This window comes from Lissotriton helveticus, chromosome 7 (assembly GCF_964261635.1).
Source record: "Lissotriton helveticus chromosome 7, aLisHel1.1, whole genome shotgun sequence".
NCBI classification, from domain to species: Eukaryota; Metazoa; Chordata; class Amphibia; order Caudata; family Salamandridae; genus Lissotriton; species Lissotriton helveticus.
In genome coordinates, this window is record NC_136068.1 from 1927766408 (window position 1) to 1927792364 (window position 25957).

A 25957-nucleotide genomic window follows, 5' to 3' on the forward strand; every position below is an offset into this window, starting at 1 on the left:
GCCAATTGGGCCGCAATTGCCGATACACGGCAAGATTAAGAGATTAAGATAACATTAAATAAGAACGATCTTCGTTCCAATACAGGTCTATGCAAGTATACATGGATCAAGGCACAATTGTTCACAGTAGAATGTATCAATGGTGATTGATAGAGGGCTTATGTGCATGGAAGGCCGATTCACGGCATTAAAACTGTGTTAACACAAAGATGTGGGTTAAAATATCCGCTTTTGCCGATTTATGGCTTAATGTTTAAATGAATTTCATATGTTATATGTATTCACATTGCACATTTCAAAATGGCGCGTAATTGTACAGCCCTTTGGTCCTATTTTTATTTCTGACTACCCAGCATGCAATTATAAAACATTGCCGCGAATGAGCGTTCTGAGGTTGACACTGACGAAGGGAACTTGCTTTCCTGAAACGCGTTTATTTAATAAATAATCCGTGCTGTTAAGCTGTTTGAATCCCGTGAGTGCTATTCTTTCTTCGTTTGGCCCGGCTGGGTATTTCTCGAAGGACTTTGGAGCTATCATTTATATCGCGGGACACCGCCGCGTTTGAAGCACCCGCTGTGTGAGTGACTCGTGTTACTGGTGTAAAGGAGCTGGATATATATATATATATATATATATATATATATATATATATATATATATATATATATATTATGTTGTCTTAAATTTACTTTTAAGATTTGATTTATTTTATATGTTAAAAAATGAAAGTATGTACATATACGTACATTCTATAAAATTTAATTATTAAAAGTTCTGTATAGATTGTAATTATTTTAGTAATATTATAAATTATAATTCAGGTAGATAGCTGTAATGAGATGTTGTGTTAACTGTATTGTTTGAGAATAACAAAGTGAGCGCAACCCTTCAAACAACAAAGGGGAACTGGGTTAAAATGACCAAAGAAACATTTCTTGGCCCCCTAGCGCTGATTAATCTGTTCTTTTAGACCACCCTCTATTCTTTTTACACTCTTTAATACACACTCATACCAAATTATAAGTCCTTTTTTTGCAAAAAGGGTCTCCTCCTTTATTCAAAATGTTTCTTTTATAATCGTATGGCAATGAAATACAATAAAAACATCACAAATATTATGAAAGAGATCACGGAGTAATTCCTATATGTTGGACAGGTACTTATCAAAATTTGTCAATCAATGTTATAGTTAGATGTCTTATAGTCTCGTATTAACATAAGGCAGCATATACCATTCTTCATATTAGCAATTATGTTCACAAACTCTACTCTTTTTATCATATCATTTGTAACCTTTATATACAATTTCTGCTCTGAGACAAGAGGTCGTAAAAAATTATCAACAATTACTGAGAGGTTCAGCTAAAGAATCCATACTAGAAACTATTGGCCTCAAAACATGTAAAGTTTTCCGATACATTGTATACCAGTACAGACTCAAGAGGAGAATGGCCTAGACCAAAGAAGTAGGGTAGAGATTGGGGCAAGGCAAAACAAAGAAGGACAAAGGTCTTTTTTAGAACAACAGAGACAGAATACTCACCTGGTCCCGAGAGGGAGGGCCAGAGGGAATTACCAACAACAACAAGCACCCTACAGAAATCGGTATATGAGAACCTGGAGCTAGAAGAACTGGGATTGAATAATAAGAAAGCACCCATAATAAACCTTTCAAATAGAATACTAACTAGATAAGAAACTTTAGTATTAGAAAATGGTTTAGGTTTTGCCCCAAAAGCGCTTCCTAACACATTTGAAATAGAGAAAGATGTTAGAAGTGTTATTACAAAAATCAGGTTAAAACATTTTTTTGCTTACAAAGATCATATACAAATAAAGAAAATTGTTCTGGGCTTAAACCAGTTTCAACCTGGGCCCCCTCTAGACAAATGGTTGATAAAGGAGTAGAAACCTTTGATAGGGTCATTCAGAAAGGTGTAGAGGACCTGTTTAAAAAAACTGACTCACCAGGTCAACAATCTCCCACATCTCCAACATCTCCCTTGGGATGGCTTTAAAGAAGTTGGAGAAGTGCGAAAGCATCACTATAAAACCAGGTGATAAAGGTGGTAGTATTGTTGTTATTGATACAGAAGATTATGTTAATAGAATAAGGGCACTTTTAGCAGTTAGGGAACATTATAGACCATCCAATCAGACTGAATGGAACAATCTACAGTCAAAAATAAAAAAGGCCTAGTTTTGGCTAAGGAAGATGAAATAATTTGCCAAGAGGAATTTGAATACCTCCATAATGAACACCCAGTTCTTCCAGTGCTTTATGGACCACCGAAAGTGCATAAAGATATACAGGACCCACCAATGCGCCCAATAGTTTCTAGTATAGATTCTTTAGCTTAACTTCCAGTAATTATGTTGATCATTTTTACAACCTCTTGTATCAGAGCAGAAGTTGTATGTAAAGGATACAACTTATTTGATAAAAAGACTAGAAAGAATTAGGTTTGATTCGGAGAATCAGTGGCTCGTGTCTCTGGACATTGAGGCCCTGCATTCAAATATACTGCAAAAAGACACAGTGGAGAATAAAAGGAACTTACTACGGGACGATGAGGGCGATCTGACACCCCGGGCTCAGTTGATAATTGAATTCACAGAAATAATTTAAAAAAACAATATCTTTCTGTTTAATAGGGGTGACAACCTGTTTTTGCTAGATTTTTTTTTGCTATTGACATGCTTTTTTTCAAATAACTGTTCTTATTGTATTTTTTTATATTTGATACATGCATTGATTTTTTCATGTATAGAGATTCACAGCGAAAATGACTGTATTACTAGTGTTATTTGTTAACATAATTGATCATATGACGAAAGGTATATGCTGCCTTATGTCAATACGAGACTATAAGACATCTAACTATAACATTGATTGACGCATTTTGATAAGTACCTGTCCAACATATAGGAATGACTCCCAGTGATCTCTTTCATAATATTTGTGATGTTTTTTATTGTATTTCATTGCCATAGGAGGAGACCCTTTTTGCAAATAACAGGATTTAGTTTGGTATGAGTGTGTTTGAAGGAGTGTAAGAAGAATAGAGGGTGGTCAAAAAGATCAGATTAATCAGCGCTAGGGGGACAAGACAAGTTTGTTTAGTCAGTGTATAATTTGAGCAAGTGGTTGCAGGTGAGGCCCATCAGCACTTTATTGGGGGGGACCGGCACTTATTTTTTCTCAACAGACTTTGTCCCAGAGCTAAAGGGAGAAAAACGCATAACGGGGGAAAAAAGGAGGAAGAGTTAGATGCACACATAGTAACGATTAAAAAAAACAGCGATGAAAAAGAACCTGAAAGAGGGAAATAAACGGACAGGGGCTGCCTGCTGGTAGATGAATGGGGCATGAGGTGGAATTAGTAGCAATTTTCAAATAATATGGTGTTGGTATTTGCTATGTGGAAAGAAGCATACATTTTCTATTTGGCAAAAACGGCTCAAGAGGGGCGCATTTCAGGTCTTACAGTATTGGAATGCAGTATTATTATTGTGGGAAAGTGGTGTTGAATAATTGCCCAAGTTTTATCTGAGTTATTGGTTGTGTAGGGTGTGTGGTTGTGTGTTGTCTGCTTGATTTAGGCGATATGTGCATCTTCAGTTGCTTTATTCCTGAGCAGAAGTCCTCAGTATGTTCATGTTTTAGGCTGGCAGTGCACTGTGCGCCAGCACCGGGCTTCATCCTGCAGATAGTCGGATAGTGGCTCCTACAGTGAGCATGCGCAGAGTGCCCGGTGGGGGGGGGGGGCATGCGCATTGAGCTTCCCTAATCTTCCAGTGAGTTTGCGCAGTGTGCCCCGGCGCCGCGGGTCCGCGCATGCGCAGTGCGCCCCGGTGTCGGATCCACGCAGGCCTGGTTCCGGGAGCAGGCCTGCTGGTAACGCGGCTCCGCGGCTTCGGGCCCTCGCTGTCCCTGGGCTGGCGCCGCGGGTCTGAAGGGGGCTCCGCCGTGCCCCGGTGCTGAAGGGTGTGAGCCGGCTGCGGCCCGACCGCCCCCCACCCCCCTCGAGCGCCCCGCGGAGCCTGAGCTCGACCCCCGGACCCTGAGCCCCGCCGCCGGCACCATGAACCCGCAGGAGCCCTACCAGGTGAGCCGGGGTCCACGGGTGGAGCCGGGCCTGGGAAGGCACGGGGAGGAGGATGGAGGGGTGGGGGCAGGGTCACCCGCCGGCCGCTGCTGGACACGGATCCTCATTCCATTAAAAGCATTCCACCGGTGACGAGAAGTGCAGCCTCTCTACCATTAGAAGTATTGTACCAGTGATAAGTGCAGCCTCTCTACCATTAGAAGTATTGTACCAGTGATAAGTGCAGCCTCTCTACCATTAGAAGTATTGTACCAGTGATAAGTGCAGCCTCTCTACCATTAGAAGTATTGTACCAGTGATAAGTGCAGCTTCTCTTCCATTGAAAGTATCCCATCAGTGCTGAGAAGTTTTTGTGGTTGTTGGTTCTGATTGTTCTTAAAACACTACATCTGTTCAGAAGCCCATACTGATTGATCTGTAAGGACTTTATATAGCAGACTATGGAACCATGCTACTATCGAACTGTAACCTCTATCATTTGTGAAATGAATTGACCACTAGTCAAACTCGCTCCTGGACAGCGGCTGCCAAATGGGTACTTAAAATGCTTCAAATTCATGTAACAGTAGTATGTTTCAAATGTCGGTAGGTGACCCAATGTATAGATGGCTTTCAAAAGCATGCTGCCTTTCATGAATATGTAAACTTAAAAATCAATAAAAACAGATTAAAAAAAATCTGTGTTGAGAAGTGCATGTTCTCTTCCATTAAAAGTATTCTACCAGTGCTGAGAAGTGCAGGTGCTTTTCCATTAAAAGTATTCCATCAGTGCTGAGAAGTGCAGGTACCCTCCTTTAAAGATGTGCAGGTGCCCAGTAGCCGGCCATTGAAAGGATTAGTGAAAGACCATAATTATCCAATCCTTCTACTTGGCCGCACCAGAAAGAACCTGCAGTATGTTGTGGCTCAGCGTGATTTTACTGCTTATTTACTGCACGCGCCACTCTTCAGCCCTGAGTTGAAAAAACACTGTAACTACTGGGCTATGGGGGTTTGCACCTGTTCGCATTCATCCTTTCATTACATTGAATACCTTACTTTTCCCCCTTTTTTTAGCAGCTATCTCATCATCAAACTAGCATGCATGGATAACCAAGCTTACTGGTTTGCAGTATGTGTGACATATTTATAGCTCCTTTATATGACAGATTCGTTAGTATTCAGGGTACATTTTTCCGATTTTTTCCTGCTACAAATAAGTTAAAAAAAGAATGTTATTTTAGCGTGGACTTCAAAAAGGGTCATCCAGTGAATGTCATATATTTATTGTAACCTCTCATCCCCCAACTGGCAACATCACACAAAGCAAAAATCTAAAATACCTGTTAGTGATTGTTAAAGATACCGGACTGGCCACAGACTGTTCTTTTATTACTCAACACTGGACAACCTCTTTATATTTAATCGCTTAAACTAATCCAGTCATTACACGCATTGGTAAACTTATTTGCAAGTTATAATATGCATTTCTATCTCCTTAACTGTACACTTCGAACGAAACCCAAATCATTTTTTTTTTTTAGTTGATAATTTTTTTAAAAGTTGAATGATTCTAATAGATGCATAAGAGACGATATCAATACATGGGAGATTTGTATAAATATATATAATAAGAAAATGCCCAAAGACCATTTCTAATGTTGACTTCTCTTTTTGTTTCCTTAATTGGCGTGTTTAGCATTGAGTGTATAGCAGGGAAGAGTAGAGTGCATTCTGCAATTGCAAGAACTCCTTTTCGCATAGGCAGTTTAAAGCAGAATCAAGCAGCTAGCATACCCCAAACTAACACATTTAAAAACCAATGTTTAGCTGTAAAAAGAAGACCCAGCATTAGATGGTCCATATACTGGGATGTTAGACTAAGCGATTGACGTATCAAATATCAGTGCTTAGTCAGCAGCAGCATATAGTAAGTTATTTCCTTTTCAGACATGCAAGCAGAGTTATCGTCCTATATGCTCTTGAAACTATATGATCATAGAGATTAACAATAGCCTTTGCCAGCCCCTCCCCGCAGCAACACATTTCAGGTATGATAAGGGTCTGAGTCCCAAGGCGAATGTAGCAGGTTTAGTTGTTGGTCATATGTACATGGATTCCTCTGCTATTGGTCGTCATTGCCTTTGGCCTTCTGGGGATGATAGCATTGAGGGACACAGAAGATTAGGGCCGATGGAAGGAGCTGGCACTCCATCTCATTCCTCCACTCCAACATCCCTGAAAAGTAAGACAGATTGCAACAAAAACCGAATTTAGGCTCTCATGCCAGTGTTGTTAAGAAGCAGACGTTTATGGGCGAAATAAATCCATTCATAGCATACAGAGTGTTATATGACAACTAAATTAAACTTGAACATAAGTGAACATTATTAAATAAGACCGTTTACATACTAACATTGGGTTAAATAAAGAGTGTTAAACTCAAGTCATTAAAATCTACCTGTATATGTGCACCAGCATTCTCTCTCCTGCAAGTTCGAGTCCAACGGCCGCATCTCAGCATTTCATTGTTCTTTGACTGAAAAAAATAAAATGTGTATTCAGTTAATTAATATGAATACTTATAATTCATCGCACAGTAAAATTGACAAATAGAGCTAGGTAAAAAGAAGTTATCAAAAATTTTGTTTTATTGCAGAATGCAGGCTACAACTCTTAAATAAATGTTTCAAAAGTTCAGAAGTAAAGTGTTCAGTAGTAATCCTATTGCGGAGCTCTACACAGAATAAGGATGAGTTGGGCGGTTTGCATTGCAGTATTTTTATATATATATATATATATATATATATATATATATATATATACATATATATATATATATATTATAATGAAAAGTTATGAAGCTACTGCTGTCATTGTTGCTGCTGCATTTATTCATGGTTAGTGTTCTAGACATTTAAAAAAAAGTAGACCATATGAAATACTTTAATTTATCCCTTTTCACTAAGTTATTTAAACTGATCTTATTTATAGCAAATACTCGTCGGTTGGGCAACTGGTAGTAATTATTTAGCTGCTGTAGCTTTTAATCCATTGCTTTTCGTGTTTTGTAATATCGCATTGTAACAGTTTTTATTAACCAAATCAATAAAGGTATAATTATGTTTTTTGTCACAGCATATTAACTGGTTCACTTCATTTTTTTTTGTCTTTTTGAAGTGGTACAATCTGCATCTGTTATACCATTATGTCTGATTAAGAACTTAGTATGACATCAATTACAGGGAATACTTAAGTAGAGTTATGTTGTGTATGGAGTTGTTCCACGCACATCTGTGTTCCTTCTATATGTGTTTATTAGCATGCATGAAATAATGTTAGTTTTCTGAATGGATATGGTCTATTTCATGGTGTATTTACTTTGCACATACTTGTCTACTTCTGGTGAATGTGATGTCACTCAATAGGCTAAAATGAATATACATCACTTATTTGATTGTACATTGATTTGAGGAAATGTACTTTTCTTGAGGTTAATTTCACATGTTCCATTTAGTTCGAACCTAATAGTTAGTTTGAACCTAAATAATAAAAAAATTCTTAGTTCTGATTCATGTTATTTTCCCCTGAATAGTCTGCTCATTTTCACCTTTTTTTAAAACCTACACCTGCTCTATGTAGTTTCAATGTGCTTAATTTTCACTTACCGTCACTATCTTGCTCTGCGTTATTTCCAAGATAAACCTCATGTCTCTCTTACCACCTGAGAGCCTATGATAATAACTAGATTCTACAAACTCCCTGTCACGCACATACCATTCGAGAAAAGCTGCATTCTTCTATGGGAATTCCAATATGGAATCTGCTTCCCTGAGGGTTTTTTGTCACATGATATTAAACAACTATGTATTGAAACATGGATTTATGAAAAATGTAAGTGTTATCCTAATGCAATGCTTCAATTCAGGTAATGAGTTACCTTGGCATTGTGATGGAACTCACTTAAAAAACCTCCACGTTTTGTGTTTGCTCTTTTGGTTAGAATCTGTTAGATATGTTAGAGATATATGCTTTTATGTTTCATTTGATGCAGAATGTGCATTTGTTGTCTGCAGCCATTGTACTGTCTTTGTTTGAAGCTGCCAAGGGGGGATTGGGCTATGAGCGTTTCACTGGGCTTCTGCATGACTTTATCAGCTTTTTAACCAGCTGGCATTTAATTATTTGGTCATTGTGTCTTTTACACATGATATATATGGGATATTTGTTTACTTTTTTTGATATCTAACACTCGCAGTAATTCCTTCCAGAGGCACAGTGTACTGAAGTCAGTACCACAGAATCATGTACTGTTCTACTAATACTTAGGGATCACATTGGTTAACATAAGTATTTTAATCATGTAGATAATATACTATCCACAAATTATGGAAAGTTATTTTTACTGGTAATGCATCAGGCAAGTTAGGTAGATATATGGCTCTGACTCATTTACCTTAACCTCAAAGAACATAAAAGATAAGAATGATTAATTTTAGTTTGATATGTAAGGCATATGTTAGCCCATATATAGCAGTAATACAATATTGTAATTTATATGGTTCATAACAAAAGTGCTCTTGTATCCTGTAGCGTTCTTTGCATCATCACCTGTGAAATCTATTTATTGCAAACGCACATAAGTTAATACATGTCAATAGCAAATCCTTAGGCCTAGTTCATGTGTAGAAATAACTTGAGCATGTTTCATTAGCCAAATACTAAAAAACAAATAAATATTTACATTGAGGCATCTAATCTCTTTTTCTATTACGGCAGCTTTGAGAAATGAAGTGCATGTGTGTCATATAATTAAATACAGATACAATTTCTTGAGGGTGTAATTCGTTCTACGGATAATAGGCAAGCATATGAATATTCAGAGGTAGCCAAACCAATAAAGCTAATATGGAGAGAATCTTTATTCTTGTACAATCACTTTGGGGGAAAAAAACAATGCTAATATAGAGTGTGAGTGCATCATACGATCCCATGTTGTTATTCAAAAGAAACCCTTGTTTCCCAGTCACAGTACGGTATAGAGCAGAGTAAAGTGCATGTTCTAATTATACCTCTCCGTAACCTAACACTACTCAACACAAGTTTTGACAAAAATCCCATACCATGAGATAAACAAGCATTGGCATAGCCAATAGGTCTCGCTTTTGGGACCTTATAAATATTTAGTTATTCAGCACAATATCCTTGGTGCAACAACACCAACTGTTGCATAGCTAAGCACTTATAAGGTCCCAAAGGCGAGTCCTATTGGCTATGTCGATGCTTGTTATTTTTTGTTCTTGGGGAATCCGGGCTAGTGCCAGGAGGGACAAGGCTGACTGTCAGGCTATGGGGGTGAAGGGTGAGTTCCAGAGAGGTGAGTGAGTGCCAGGGAGATGAGACGTAAGAGTCAGGAGGGTGAAGGGTGAGTGCCAGAGAGGGGAAGTATGAGAGCCAGGGGTGAGGGGTAGCTGCCAGGCCAGGGGGGTGAAGGGCTAGTGCCACGGAGGTGAAGGTTGAGTGCCAGGTCAGGGGGATGAAGGGTGAGTGCCAGGGACATGCAGGTTGAGTGCCATGGAGGTGAGACGTTCGAGTCAGGAAGGTCAAGGGTGAGTGCCACGGAGGGAAAGGGTGATTGCAAGGGGTGAAGGGTAGCTGCCAGGCCAGGGGGATGAAGGGCTAGTGCCATGGAGATGAAGGGTGAGTGCCAAGGGGGCGGGTAGTGAATGCCAGGAGGGACATGGGTGAGTGTCAGGGAGGTGAAGGATATGTGCCAGGGAGGGGAAGTATGAGTACCAGGAGGGTCGAGGGGGAGTGTCAGAGAGGTGACAGTTGAGTGTCATAGAGAGTCAATGCTGAGTGCCACAGAGGGAGAAGGGTGAGTGCCAGGTGCGAGGGGTGACTGCCAGGCATGAGTTGTGAAGGGTGAGTGCCAGGGAGGTGAGGGGTGAGTGACAGACTGCAAACAGTAGTGAGCTGGCGACTAGAAGGATGTGCAGAGATCACCCAGTGTGTGCCAGGCTGGGACACACCAGTGCCAGGCCAGACTTGGGTGGATGCAAGAACCTCTGAAAGGCGGGTGCCAGGTCACTCGTAACCTTAGTACAGCAGTGGGGTGCGCAGGAGAGAGTAACATCTTCAAACAAGAAACTATTCAAATTCTGAAAACTCCACTTTATGGTCTTGCAACCTATTGTGGAAAATAATTAGCAAACAAATGGGCTTCCGTAGTGGACTTGCAGCTTGTTACAGCAACTTATTGAGATAAAGTTTGCATTGCAAATAAGCCAAAGCTAACACAATTTGAATTAGTGACGGTAAGATTCGCAATGAACTAGAGACAAGTCTTTCGCTGAATATTTGCGGGAATTCTTCGTAGATCCAGTCCCCAGAAGTGTGTTGACTAATCAGTAAGACTTGGTCAGGGTTGTTGGGGTCTAGTTTGATCCCTAATTCCCTTTGGTGTTGCCACCCCAAAAGGTTGGACCCCTCTTTGACTACATAGACTTTGCCTACAGTAGTGTGTTTTTTAAAGGCGATCAGTGATTTAAACATTCCTTTAAGACGAATGGGGTCACGGTTGTACCCACTGGGGGCAATGTCCGGGGTTTGGAGACCTTTAGCATTTCTCATCTTGTTGTAATCTGCTGAGTTGAAGGTGGAGGGGGAACATGAGTCCGCATACACTTTGATGGGGTTGATGTAACGGGGAGAGGTGTGGCGCCGCGGCCAGGGCGACTGACGCTGGAATCTGGGGATCAGGGTTCGATCCCCGGCTCCGGCGGCAGGTTAGCCCAGCACCATGTGACTCTGGGCAATAGCTTGCTTAATCTTCCCGACGGCCCCCAGCGCCTAGAGACCCTTACGGGTGATTGTGCGCTTTACAAATGTGGATTATTATTATTATTATGTCGCAAACCGGGTAATTGACAGCATTGATAGTGCTTAGGTCACCCACTTGCAAAATTATTTTCTTGACCGACTGTGTGACCTCCTCTAGTTCCCTACTTCCAGTGCGTTTTTCTTTGTAAAAGGTGTGTCTGCAGACTCTCGTAAAATGTTCCCTTCTGTTGCATTTCTTGCAAGTGGCTGACTTTTCCTGGCAAAATGGAGAGTTGGCCAGGTGATTGCTACTCCCACAGCGGTAGCATTTCTGTTTACTGTGCTAGTTTTCGATTTTTGGTCTGGCCCCGTTGGAATTCCTTATTTTGTATATATCTTCTTCAGTGTTCACCTCTTTTATTACTTGAGTAGATTCATTGGAGGTTGTGGATCTGATTTCTTTCAGGCATACTGCAGTGTGCTCAATAGATTTAGAAATTTCAACCGCTTCATGCAAGTCTGGTTGTTTTTGTAGTAATTTCTCTTGGATCCTTATGTTGTTGGTGCATCTTACTATTTGGTCTCTGATGAGGGAGTCATTTAGATCTCCAAAGTCACATAGACTGCTCGGACCTCTCAGAGCGGCCACATAGTTTAAACTACTCTCTTGCTTACTTTGGGTGCCCCCCCCCCCCCCCCAATAATATATTTGCTGGCCAACTACCTTGCCCCGACAATCCTACGACAATCCTAGAGAGCTTTAAATAATCTGTGAAAATGGGCTCCATTCCGCTTGAGTGGAAGACGGTATGTGTACGCCCTATCCTAAAAAAACACCATAGGATAGGATAGGATAGGATGTGCATTTGTATAGCGCGAATTGCTGCCCGGAGGCGTCCAAGCGCTAGGAATACCGCAAATCCGACCAGTGGCTCAGGAGGGAAGAGAAGGGGATTAATTAAACTTGATGAAATAAGGTTTTCAGCTGTTTACGGAAGGTCGTGAGGTTGGGGTTGGCTCTTAAATGGAGAGGGAGGGCATTGCAGGCCCTGGCAGCATTATGAGAAAATGTCCTGCCAGGGCCTGGAATGCCCTCCCTCTCCATTTAAGAGCCAACCCCAACCTCACGACCTTCCGTAAACAGCTGAAAACCTTCTTGGACCAAACATCTCTGGCCTATCTCTGCTACCTCTTCTGTACAAACAGCGTGAAAGTCTACTCAACAACCAACTAGTTACCTACCTTGAAACCAATCAAATCCTAGAGTCCTCCCAATCTGGCTTTTGACCAGGCCATAACACGGAAACGGCACTTCTGGCCGTGACCCATTCCACGCATCATGGGCTAGACGTAGGCAACCCAGTAAAGCTTGTGCTGTTAGATCTCTCAGCAGCCTTTTGATGGTCTCTCACACGAGGTTGCTGGAAAGGCTGCGAGAGATCGGCACACAAGGTCTTGCAACAAAATGGCTCCAGCATTTTCTGGAAGATAGACAACAAACCATCATCCTGGGCTCATACTCTTCTTTAAGTCAGTCCTAGACATGGGTGTTCCACAGGGCTCCTGTCTGAGCCCGACTATGTTTATCGTCTATATTTTTCCCCTTGCCCAGGTCTCCGAGCATTTTGGCTTTGAAATAATCTCATATGCGGATGACAGCCAGTTGATGTTTACATTTGAACCCTACCTGACGTGGGCAAAGAACCAATATACCCTGGACATGCTAGCCATCTCTGATTAGATGAACAATTAAATGCAGACAAGATGGAGATAATGCTGTTTGGGAAAGCTGCCTCTATTTGGACCGACGATTGCTGGCCTCACCAACTGGGCTCCATCTCGGTACCCAAACAAACAGTAGAAACTCTTGGCATGAAAATAGACTAGGCACTAACAATAAAAGAGCAGATCTTGGCCTCCTCCGGAGTATGCTACTATAATATGCGCCTTCTGCACAGAATCTTCCCCTACCTTGCAACCTTTGCCCGGAAGACTCCAGTCCAAGCCTTAGTAATGAGCAGGTTGGACTAGGGCAACGCCCTCCTACCAGATGTCAATGAGACCTTAGTTGCTAAACTCCAGGTAGTTCAAAATACTGAAGCCAGACTTGTTCTTAACCGTCCATCAGGCACGGCCTCAGCTCCACTGCTGAGGGAACTGTACTGGCTACCAGTGAAGAAAAGATCTTGTTTTTAGACCTAGACCTGATGCCTTACCTATAATACCCTAAAAGGGAAAAGCCCGCTATATCTGCAACAAAGACTCCAAACATATTCTTGTGGCCGTTGCCTAAGATCTTGGGATAAAGCCCTATTGTGTGTTCCTCGCATTCGCCTGACTCGCAGTGGAGGAAAAGCCTTTTCCTAACTTGCTTCCCACTACTGGAACTAGCGTCCAGTGTATGTTCGCACAGTTCCAAACTACTGCAGATTTAAGAAACTTCTCAAATCCCACCTGTTCTGATCCCTCCTCTCTCTTGATCCATGTTTCCGCAACAGAACTGAGACGCCCCTGGGTGAGTTGTGTTCTATATTAAATATAAATAACATAACAAGTAGTTGTACAGTAAGAATAGAGGTACGACTTGAGATGGATCTAGAGGTTAGAATAGACATATAGGTACACTACAATTTACGGGTTGGGGTGCTGGTATAAGTAGGTGTGTAAGTACCTGAACCAATCGATGTATTTATACAGTTTACTATAGATCGATGGATAATTGTTGGATAAATCTGCATGCAGTACAGTAGACGAATATACCTACAAACGGAAGGTTATGGTTGGCGTATGTATACATGAATGTAGAGTGGGAGACATTCGTAGATCTAGAGATTCAAGCATAGTTTGGAACACATTTTGAGGTAACGGTGGATGTATGGACAGAAGTACAAATGAAAGCTGGTATTGACTTAGCAGTTGAAGTCCTGGGCTGGGGAAGGAGAAAAGTGACAGATTGGTGTACATGTTTCTTAACACCTGGGGCCCTTGGGGAACTGAAGGCAATTGAGAAACAGGAGTGCGTAGGGGTACACCCAGAAAAACTGCAGGAAGCACCACCTGAGCTTAAGATATGTAGGATACCTGGACTACTCGTGATGATTTTGCTGTTATTTCGGTTTATTTTAATAAGTTTGCTTTTAAAATCAAATTTGTTGTGCAGTTCAATGTTACCAATGTAAGGAGCAGCTCTCTGTTGTCACTATGAATTCTCTGCTCCTGAGTAGGATTTGTTTTGACTGCTACTTCAGTACCTGCCTGGGGTGATTTTGTGAATTGTCCCTGTTATACCTGGCATCTTTTGGCATGCTTCTCCTGTCTTCTTGCTTCTGACCTCCTGGAGATCAGCCCTAGGACTTGTCTGCTTCCGCTTTTTTTTGTTTCAAGACATTTTTATAGGCATTTATAGAAAAACCTAACGCAGTACTTAATACAACAGTATGCAGATGTTTCAAGGCAATACTGAGGGAGTCAGATCAAAACTCTACGGGCCATACATTATCTCAGGCAATGCTAACACAGTGGGCCTAAAATGACATGCAGAGCACAATTATCTAATACAGTCAACCAAATCGCTAGCAAAAGGCAGTGTCAGACACAAAAGTCTCTAATGCTGGTATCTTAGACATAAGGCCACGTGTCAGCGTTTTAGGACTCTGCCCCTATTATGTCTTTACTGCTTTGCTATGGCATTATTGTACCTATTAGCTATACATCATGAATCGAAGAACAAAAAAAATGAAGAAACCACCAATAGAGGGGAGGGGAGAGGAGGGTAGGAAGAGGATAGTGGGGGAGGGTGAGTAGATGCGACGAGGGAGAAGTTATGACGCCCTACTACCAGTTCCGAGACATGCCACATTACTGGAGGGTATAATCATAAGGGTGGGGGAGGCAGAGTGAGAATCCTTTCAGTCTCCGTTGTATATACTCATAATCAGGAAGGGGAAAGGATCACTTGTCCTGCTTAAACCCTGGTTTTGCAGGTCGAGGGGGTGGTAACTCCCAAAATATGTCCCTCATACACGTGTATGTTGGAAACTTTCTTTGAGCGGTATATACTGTGTCCCCGCTTGAATACACGTGCGTGCGTAATCATTGGATAATTTTTTGTGTGTGCACCCTCCACCAGGAGGTTTTGCCTTAGGTTTAAGGCAGTAGTGATCGTGGAATAGTGGGGGATTTGTGGTGGTTTCGTTTCTTTAAAAAAGTCCGGACAGCCAGAAGAAGGAAAGTTGAATAAATCTGGATTCGGACTGTAAATAAAATATTAGGTGCACCTTCGAATTAATGAGGAATTCAAGTGCACATTTTGTAAGGTTTTAAAAGGAGGTCAACATGTTTCAGCCTTGGGTAGTCAGTAGATCTATAGGCTTTCGTCAGGACCAATAGGGGTAAAAATAGTGAATATTGTGAGAAGAATAAAGGGTTATTAACCTGATTCTTCGTGAATTTAAGGCTTCATTGTACCTTATTTCGATTAAGAAATTTCTTCCTCGGGGAGTTAGGGCTGGACGAGGTTCCGGGTGAGCAGAGGCAGAGTCAGCACATGCTGCCAGGACAGAGTAGAAGGCACTAAGTAAGGCCTCGCTCGTCCAGCCCTAACTCCTCGAGGAAGAAATTTCTTAATCGAAATAAGGTACAATGAAGCCTTAAATTCACGAAGAATCAGGTTAATAACCCTTTATTCTTCTCCCAATATTCACTATTTTTACCCCTATTGGTCCTGACGAAAGCCTATAGATCTACTGACTACCCAAGGCTGAAACATGTTGACCTCCTTTTAAAACCTTACAAAATGTGCACTTGAATTCCTCATTAATTCGAAGGTGCACCTAATATTATTTTATTTACAGTCCGAATCCAGATTTATTAAACTTTCCTTCTTCTGGCTGTCCGGACTTTTTTAAAGAAACGAAACCACCACAAATCCCCCACTATTCCACGATCACTACTGCCTTAAACCTAAGGCAAAACCTCCTGGTGGAGGGTGCACACACAAAAAATGATCCAATGATTACGCACGCACGTGTATTCAAGCGGGGACACAGTATATACCGCTCAAAGAAAGTTTCCAACATACACGTGTATGAGGGTCATATTTTGGGAGTTACCACCCCCTCGACCTGCAAAACCATGGTTTAAGCAGGACAAGTGATCCTTTCCCCTTCCTGATTATGAACATTACTGGAGGGTGCAGCTCCAGCTACAACAGGGACTATCTCTAACAGCATGTGAAGCAGGGCTGAGGTCGGCAAGAATGGTCTAAGCGTCAGAAGACAGAGTGCCTAGGTCATGAAGAGTGTATGGGGATGGTGCGCATTGTAGTCAGTTGGGGAAGTTCCAAAAACCTTCTGGGTCAGTGGGGTGGACTGCATCGTTAAAAAGCTGTAGGGCTCGGAGTCTTGGTGGCTGTAATCTAACGTTTTCCAGTCGTCCCAATTGGTCTACCAATGGTTTCCACAGTTTCCTGAATTTGGTGTCCCGAAGTTGAAGGCGCGCCATGAGCAGCTCCACTGCCACTGTGTGCCATAAGCAGGTGAACCCCATGTTTATGGAATGCGTTTCTGCTTTCATCCAGTAGAGGGCAACAGTCTGTTTTGCAGCACCCAGCATATGGAGGCTGAGATGCCGATCACGGCGGGTCATAGCTCGCAGGTTCACCGGCATAAGGCAGGAATGATCGTGAGCAGATCTTCAGACAGTGGGTATCCAAGCACCTGTTTAATTTGGCTGAGGACTTCTTTCCAATCGGAAGTCAGGAGAGGGCACGCCCACCAAATGTGTATAAAATCCCCCAGTGCTTGAGTGCAGTGCCAACATATGGGGGACGCATTGGGGAACATTTTTTGAAGTTGAGGGGGAGTATAGTACTATTGAGTCATTACCTTGTAGGCAGATTCTTGCTGGGGAATGCTATGGAACGTTTTTGGGATTTCGCGCCAGAGACGCGCCCATTGAGAAGAGGCAATTTCGGCATCGGAAATGGACTGCCACCGCTGCTGATATGGATGAGGGTCCGAACGCTGTGAGTGCTGGAGAACCTGGTATATGCGAGAGATTAGTCCCTTCGAGGTGCCGAAGGTACGTGCCAGCTGCTCAAACGGTGTGAAAGTTCGCTTGGCCGCATGCGCCAAAGAGGAGCCCTGTATCCAGTGTCGGAGCTGGATATATTGAAAACTGTACTTCTCTGTTAGACAAAATACTTGCTTGCATTGAGCAAAGGTTTTAAGGTCATTCCCCACAAATATGCCGCGTATCATTCTACAATCTTTGTCCGTCCAATTTACAAAATTGGGTGGGGGGTAAACTGCGGGTTGCGCGCAATGGGAGTATGCGGGGACGGGAAGGAGGTGAGGCCCCTGCGGACTGCCACTTTGTCCCAAATCTCGAGTAACGTTTTAGTAGTAACCGCCATGTAGGCTCTACGATGGCGCGCTTCCTGAGGCAACCAAGCGTGATCTCAAAGAGGGCGACTGGTGACCGCCCGATCCATGTGGAACCACACCTTCTCACTCTCCCTTGCTCCCCACTCCGGGATAAAGTGAAGATGAGACGCCCAATAGTATTCTATCAGATTAGGGCAAGCCAGCCCTCCCTTGTCCCGTGGGGGCATTAAAATTTTACGAGAAAAACGCGGTCTCTTACCGCCTCATATGAATGCGGGCAGTTCACGCTGTAGCCCCTGGATTTTGTGCTCTGGGATGGGCGTCAGCAAAGTTTGAAATAGGTAAAGAATCTTCGGTAGCATGGACATTTTTTCTTTGTTGAGGCGTCCTAACCAAGAGAGTGGCAAAGCTTTCCATGCGTGCAGGTCGGCGATGACTGAATTTTTGTATTCCTGCCAATTAGCTTGGTACCAAGTAGCTAAGTCTGGCGCTAGATTGAGACCAAGATCTCTTACAGAGCTGGTTGCCCATTGATAGGGAACAAGAGCCTGCAGGGTCGCAATCTCCTCGGCCGGGGGCGTAAGATTAAGGGCCCATGATTTCGTGTGGTTGATTTTAAGCCCTGAGGCTTGCTCGTAAGTCTGGAGCAGCGTATGTACCGCTGGAAGCGAGTGCAATGGATCAGATAAAGTGAGAAGTAAATTGTCTGCAAAGAGGGCAATCTTATGTTCGATGCCCCGAAGGCAATACCAAGAATATCAGGGGACCGGCGTATCATAATGGCGAGTGGCTCCACTACAAGTGCGTACAATAGAGGTGACAGGGGGCAGCCCTGCCTGGTACCCCTGCGGATGGAGATAGGCTGCGTAAGTTGACCATTTACCCGTACTCTGGCGAGCGGCGAAATATAAGGAGCCATAATGCGCGCCGTCATCTGCGGACCCAGACCTACCATCTGTAGAACGGCACGGAGAAATACCCAGTCCACCCGATCAAGCGCTTTTTCAGCGACGAGTGAGAGCCGGCAGGCCGGTATCTTCCAGTGCGGAGCCTTCCCATCAAGGTGCGCTACTCGGCGCACATTGTCCGCTCTCTGGCGTTGGATAAACCCACCTGGTCCGGTTCAATGATATTGGGCAAGTGTGGGCTAAGCTGTTCTGCAAGGATTTTGGTGTAGAGTTTGTGCTCAGTATTTAACAGGACAATGGGGCGTAAGGAAGAGCATAGCGTGTGGTCTTTTTCAGGTTTTGGGATGAGGGCTATTTCTGCCATTGCCATGTCCGGGGAAGGCCTGTCTGAATCCGTGAAGGAGTTTAAGAGGCTTAAGAGATATGGTTGCAGTTGCGGCAGGAAGGCGCGATAGAATGAGACTGGGAGCCCGTCAGTCCCTGGTGTTTTGTCTAGTAGAAGGTCTTTTAGAGCACTAGTTAATTCTTCTAGAGTGATAGGTTCTTCCAAGAGCTTGGAATGATACTCAGGGGGACCCAGGCACGGGTGGCCGATATCGGGTCAGGGGCAGGCGGATCGCTTAGGGACTTTTATCTGTTCAACTGCCTCTATTTACCTGTCTTGATAGAAAACAACCAGTAGAGGTCAGTAAAATACCAGAATTGCTTTCTGTTTAGTGCTTTCTTTTTTATTTTTCTGGCAACTGCCTCTATTTAACTGTCTTGATAGAGAACGACCAGCAGAGGTCAGTAAAATACCAGATTATAGCATTCTCTTGATTCCAGTCCATAGAAATTGTCTTCCACGAGCACCCACAGACAATAATATTTTTTTTAATCTTATGTTTTCAGTGATATAACCACCAAAGGCCCTAATATATTAACCCGTTCCATGCTGAGGACAGCCCCCGGCCGTCCCACGTGACGGTTGGCGTGTGCGGGGGATGGCCCACTAATTAAAATGCCGCACGGAATTCGCGCTGCGGTCAACGGGTATGAAAAACAAGCATTTGCAATGCAATAGGTCTCGCATTTGCAGGAGTTTAAGCAATTGTTGTTGTAAATGACAATGCCTTTTATTTATGTTTTAAAAACCAACACGTAAAGAAAAGGCATTGCCATTTACAATGCCAATAGCTCAAGCTCTCACAACTGTGATACCTATTGCATTGCAAATGCTGTCCCCCGCCCCCAGGGGCAATCTGAAGAACCCACCAGCAACGCAAAGGAGCTGCGCGACTGATGATTCAATCGACTATCGCTGGAGTAGAGCGCCACCTGGAGGAATCGCCTGATATGACACCCAGCACAAGAAGCCTGGCACAGAAAGAGCAGGAATGAAAATCCCTCTAAATGTCTCCAGTGAATCGGCCAGCAGTAAAAGCAGACAAACTGCAGCTGAGCCGGTCAGGAACCCAGCCTACCACATGGTACTACATTGTTGGATACTCTAGCTCGAGTACAGCCTTTATTAAACAGAAAGGGAGTACAGGAAATTTTAAATTGTTGCAAATAATAGTAAAACAGCATATCGAGACAAAATTCACTTTATGGTTTAACTTTTTATTGAGATCAGATAGGAAGGACAGATAAACATCTCCATGTACATTTTAGCTATGAACCTTCAATAGCAAGACATACAATCAAGTAAAAGTCCATTATAGTCTTGGGTTCCCAGTTCAAGGTGCAATCAGTCAAGTGCTCGTACATGGTGTAAAAAGGATGAAAAAGAAACAATGGAACTTAAAAAAAAACAACCTCCCCTCTCCCCAGAGCCCCCCCTCCTCCCACCCGTCCAGTGCTCCCTTTCTGCCCCTAATCCCCCCCCCCCAGTCTCTCCACCCAACGGTACCTCCGCTGCTATGCTCAATTTAACAGTCTGCCTTCTTTGGTTCCGTAAGTCTCAATAATCTCAGATATCGCGGGCATGTGATTTCCCTGAATTCGGTGGTCAAAAGTGACATAAATGGTTGCCATAGATCCTCATATTTGTTTCCCTCCCCCGCCATAGTGAGAGATAGTTTCTCCATTCCAAGCACATGCCACAACCGGTGTAGCCAACCGACAAAGGAAGGTGTGGTGGTAGTGGGCCAATGTGTGAGTATGTTTTGTACCGGAGAGCCCAGTGCAATAGCCATTTGTCTTCCTCTGCGGGATGGTAAGGGGTAGGTTAGTGGTTAGGAAGACCTAATAGGAAATAAGCCAGAAAACGCGGGAGTTCCGTCTCGAAGTGTTTGTCTATTTCATCCAGCACTTGCACCCAGTAGGGTTGGATCTGTACACAGTCCCACAACAAGTGCATTAGATTGCCAACCTGGCCACAGCCATGCCAACAGGTCGCCTCTCGACTGCGGTCCATCGCATGTAGCCGTTCTGGGGTATAGTAACAGTATGTCACTACTTTCGTGAACGTCTCCGTGAGCCCCATGTGGTATGCAAAATGTCGGGTCCTGTAGTAGATCCCCTCCCATTCTTTGTGGCTAAGAGTCCTACCTAACTCCCTCTCCCACCACTCCCTGCGTGGGTTATGCATTTGTGTCTGCGTAGCTTGTAGCATCTTATAGAGGTCAGAAATTAGTTTAGCATGGGACATGCGGGAGATGAGCCATCGCTCGTATGGGAGGAGGCTTCCATCCGCGATTGCGCGTATCTGCGGATGCAGTGCCCTGTGCCTAACTTGTAGATAGCGTAACCGCTCGATCTCTGGAAGGCCATACTCCTGTTTGAATTGGGAAAAGGGAACAACCCCCTCAGCTCCATATATATGAAATAAGACGCGACAACCTACCGGCCTCCAATGGGCAAAAGCCGTCCCCACTGCTCCCGTCAGGATTATCAACTAACGGAGTGAGTGGAGAGGGGAAGGTCGTGAGGCCGTGTGCGATGCTAGTGGCGCCCCACACCTCTAGGGGAACCCGCGTCATGTGCGAGGCGTACAGGTTAGGGGGCCTGTGGGGTTTGCGGAGAAAAGGGTTTTCCTGCAGAGGTCGTGCCATCACCGCCTGGTCTTGAAAGAGCCAGTGTTTCTCTGACTCCCATTTGCTCCATGCGACCAGGCTTCGCAATTGCGAGGCTTGGTAATACTTGTGTAGATCGGGAACCCCCAAACCTCCCATCTCTGGGGCAAGCGTGACCAACACTCCCCGCATTCTAGGTTTTCGGCCATGCCAGATAAATTGGGCTAGCTCAGATTGTGTCTGCCGGATCCACCCAGCGGGTGGTCGTAGCGGGAGGGCATGGAAGACGTAAAGGATCTGAGGTAAAATAGTAATTTTGACCGCCGCTTTCCGGCCTAACCAGGAGAGGGGATAATGTCTCCACCGGTTGATCTCTCCTCGAATTTTCTCGCGGAGTGTGGCGTAGTTAGTGGCGACTATATTGAGGAGTAAAGAGGCCAATTGGATCCCTAGATATGGAATTGTCCGTTGCCCATTGAATGGGAAACAGATTCTGCAAATAAGATCGTGTGGGGGGAGACAATGAGAGATCCAAGGCTATCGACTTATCTGCCTTCATTTTGAAGCCGTTAACCCGGCGAAGGCATCTAGATCCGTCATACACGCCGGCAAGGCTGTCTTTTGGGTATCTAGCGAGATCAGTACATCATCTGCGTAGAGGCTGATGTTGTGGATATAACCACCAAATTTGATCCCCGTGATTGCCTGATTTTGTCGTATTTTCTGCGCCAGAGGTTCCATGTATAAGGCGAAGGGAAGGGGCGATAATGGGCCCTCTTGCCTCGTGTCCCTCTCGATGTTAAAACTGGCAGAGCTGTAGCCGTTCACCCTAACCACGGCTGTAGGTAACTTGTAGCAATTAAAAATAAAGGTGCGGAATTTGTCCCCGATCCCCACTCTCTCCAGTACCTGCTCCAAATAGGGCCAGTGGACGCGATCGAATGCCTTTTCGGCATCTATCGCCAGCATCATATATTCCCCAGGCACCCGGGTGGCTTTCTCTATAAGGTAGAGAATTCGTTTAGTGTTATCTGTTGTCTGGCATTCAGGGATAAAACCTGCCTGATCTGGATCCATAAGTCCGGGCAGATGAGGGGCCAGTCGGGCCGCCAGGATCCCAGTGCACAATTTAAGGTCCACATTCAATAGGGATATCTAGCGGTAAGCCCCGCATTTAGTCTTATCTTTCCTGGGTTTCGGGATGACTGCAATAGATCGGGTAAGGATCGGGGCGAGCACTGCGCAAAAAAAAAAGATAGCGGAAAAGCCATCCGGCCCTGGTGCTTTCCCCAATTTGAGTCGGGAAATAGCAGTGATGACCTCTTCTGTGTGAATGTTTCTCTCTAGATATTCCGCCTGAGGGTCTGTCAAAGTGGGTAGAGTAACAGAGTCCAAAAAGGAGGCTCCCTCGGAACTGTCTAACTGACTGCCAGCGTAAAGAATGGCATAAAAGGCGCGGAAGGCCTCCGCTATGTCAGCGTCCTCCGAGACGCAAGTCCCATCAGGCCGGACAATCTCTTTAACCCTTTGTTGCTGACGTGTCTCCCATAACCTGTTAGCCAGCAGCAGGCGGCCGCACCTATCACCCCCAGTATAGTAAGCGTGTCGCAGTCTCAGGGCCGCAAACTCTGCGCGGTCCTGATCAAGTGCTGTCAGTTGATAAGTTGTCGCCACACTCTTGGGGCTCCCGTCCTCTGGTGCATATGTTCTCATTCTCGGACGCGTTGTTTGAGTTCATCGCGTTTGCGTTGGCGCTCTCTATTATCAGCCGTTGAGAGGGCAATAAACTCACCCCTAACCACCGCCTTCATGGCAGCCCACTGGGTCGCAGGTGTTAGTCTCTGGGTTAGCGTTATGAGAGAGGTAGTCGCTAATGGTGCCCTGTATGTGTTCCACAACGTCAACTCTGTGTAATAACGTGTCCCTAAGACGCCAAACTCGGGGGAGGCGTAATGTGGGTGGGTGGGTAAGAGTGCCGAGGGCAAAATTCACTTTAAATTTTTTTTTTGCATCTGCGAAACTTTGCACCTTTACACTCTTAGTAACACCCTAACGTTTTTGTAACCTATAGAGCCTCTTTCAAGTGCCACCTTATTTCGGGAGGTAATGGTATTTGTACTCGTTTAGCACCTTAATTAAGCGCACATTAGGCTTGCTCTTGCAACTGTAAATGCAAAAAATGTAGAAGTACACTACACAAGAGATTTGTGTAAAGGAAACATTGCACACATTAATTCCCGTTTTCTTACACATGAATTACATTTGATGCTCAAACACAGCATATACCCATACCTAAACAAACATTAGCTGTTTTTGTGCATTGTTTTTGAACCTGCTATTGACATTCAATGCCTCGTCAGGGGCTCTAAGCGCTATATACATACAATTGAAACACTGTTGTCCAACTGATTTGGCCTGGCAGCTTGCTACTTCACAACTTCTTTTTAATTTTATTTTTTTATAAAACGCCAGCAGATGTGGAAGAAGGACTTCACTCTGCAGGAGGAATTTTATACTTGACAGCTGTCCGTATCCGATAAAACGTAGGAATTTTAATGTTTGAAAAACACTATTTAGCTTAATGATGACGTCACATAAGTCTTTGCCCATTGATGAAATCACAGGGAGTGTAAAAAATACGGCTTTCTAAGATTTACCAGATAAAAGTCAAAGCTATTGGCTGTATCGATGCGTCTTTAACAAATCCATCTATGCTGTATCGTAGAAATTCGTTTTGGGAGTAAAGCGTTTCCTCGTGTGCATATTTTGGTAATTTTTTATAAACATAAGAGGGACACTGAACTAAATATAAAAAAGCTCCATTTTGGCACTTAATTGAAAACCACAAATAAAGGGATGATCCTAAATCGAAAGTGCACATGCGTGCTGGTGCTCACCATATGCGGAAATGTTCGCGTGTGGGGTACATCAAGGCAGCGTGTAACGGACCGTGATCGACAACAGAGCAGGCTAATTGAAATGGGAACAACCCTGAGCTGCAGCAGCCTCCATGCTGAAGTTGCCGCCGCCCATACTGTTAGCGGACCCATGAGTGTGCACATCGGCTGTCTCAAAGAGACGCCGTGAGCGTGCACATGGCATGTCCGGGCGCTGTCAGATGTGCACGCATATGGTGAGAGCAGGCGTTGTGATAACGCCGCGAGTCTAGCCGTACGCGTGCACAGCTGATGTCTCCAAGAGCGTGTTCACCCAAGCTGATTTTTTCAGTCTTCGAGAGCGACAGGGGCAGGGATGTGCATTCACGCTAAACCGGCACAAGATGGGGGTTGAGGTGTGCCCTGCCTTCCTTGGTGACCCATAGCCAGGCTGAATAGACCTGGCTGCATTTAGAGTAGTAGGAGTTGTCAATTGCACCTGACTGGACGGTGGCTGCCTCACACAAATCTGTCTCCTCCTCCTGGAGTGTAGTGTTTTCACTGTATTATTGTTAAGTGCAAATGCTTTACACACTGCCCCGGAGATAAGCCGGACTGCTCGTGCCAAGCTACCAAAGGGGGGAGCAGGGGTTATTTCAGAAGTGTAACTCCCTTTTTCGGACTAGGAAGAAGGGTTCCTACTTGGACAGGGTAGCAACCTGCCAACTTGAGACCATCATTTCTAACAGTTCCTTGGGGAGCAGGCATACAGCCGGTGAATTGCTTGTTTTTGTTTCTCAGTGCAGGGAATGAGTAACATCATTTGTATTTCTTTTTATTTAATCTCAAACTGTTTAAGTTTTATTCGCCTGAACTTTCCCTTGTAGTTTGGTAAAATAACATGATGAAAATGTTGCTGTTTCAGGCTCCAGTTTCATTCAGTGATGTTGCTGCCTGTTTCTCCGAAGATGAGTGGAAGCTCTTACACCAGTGGCAGAAAGACCTTTACAAGAATGTGATGTATGAAATCCACCAAGCAGTGAGCACTCTGGGTAAATTTTTACCACTTTTATTGTTGATCTTGTGACGAATACCAGGTGGGCATCTGTATCTCTATTTAAAAAATATCTGCCCCTTCCTGTGATGTAGCTGTGTCATCATGTTTCCAAGCCACTTATTCAGACACTTATTTAAGAAAACAGATTTCTCCTGGGGAAAGTTACACCACACTGAAATCAGTAATATCTATTACTCTGTACCCTATCTTATACACCTTTCAATCCAACCAAAACATCCACGCCAGCTACAATGTCACCAGTCACGGCCAGTTGGGATCCCCACAGTCAATTATATAGAGCAACACAGTTGAAAAACTGATGTGTAAAGGTAAACACATTTTTAATAAAGTTGCATATGATATAAAACAAAGTTAAAAAAACTCGTGAGTAAATTCATAACATTCATTAGACAAAAACACATCTGTATATCAGTTAAAAAAACATTAAAAAAATAGAGAACCACAAAAGACACTGTGTAATCATAAAAACATCATAAATGCGTTACTCCATGTCAAATTCATAACAATATGTTACGGGTGTCTATTAATCAATTTGTCTATTAACCCCTTGCGTGCTCGTGACGGAACCGTTCCGTCACAAGCCTCGGGTGGGCTGTGCTGGTGACGGAACGGTTCCGTCACGGCCCGCTCGCCGCGCCTGCGCTGAGCGTTCTTTTAGGCGGGCGGGCCGCGATGGAACCGTTCCGTTGAGGTACTGGGTTTTTAAGAACCGGTAACCCAGCGGTGTCAGGGAATCAACACCCAGAGACCTCGGGTTCTTCCTGATTCAGACCTACAGAAACTCAGAGTCTTCTAGGTGA

General features: G+C 43.9%; 1 protein-coding gene across 2 annotated transcripts in view; it reads left to right on the forward strand.

The window, feature by feature from the left end:
- Positions 1-25957, forward strand: part of LOC144770907 (uncharacterized) — a 191184-nt gene that overhangs the window by 18901 nt on the left and 146326 nt on the right. Inside the window, exons 1-2 of one of the 2 annotated variants that reach the window (XM_078655703.1) lie at positions 3812-4112; positions 25005-25131. In XM_078655703.1, the coding sequence (XP_078511829.1) occupies positions 4089-4112; positions 25005-25131 (151 nt within the window). In that variant the 5' untranslated portion in view covers positions 3812-4088. Of the gene's footprint in view, positions 1-3811; positions 4113-25004; positions 25132-25957 lie in introns of those variants that run through there. The other variant, XM_078655704.1, reaches the window with a different exon arrangement.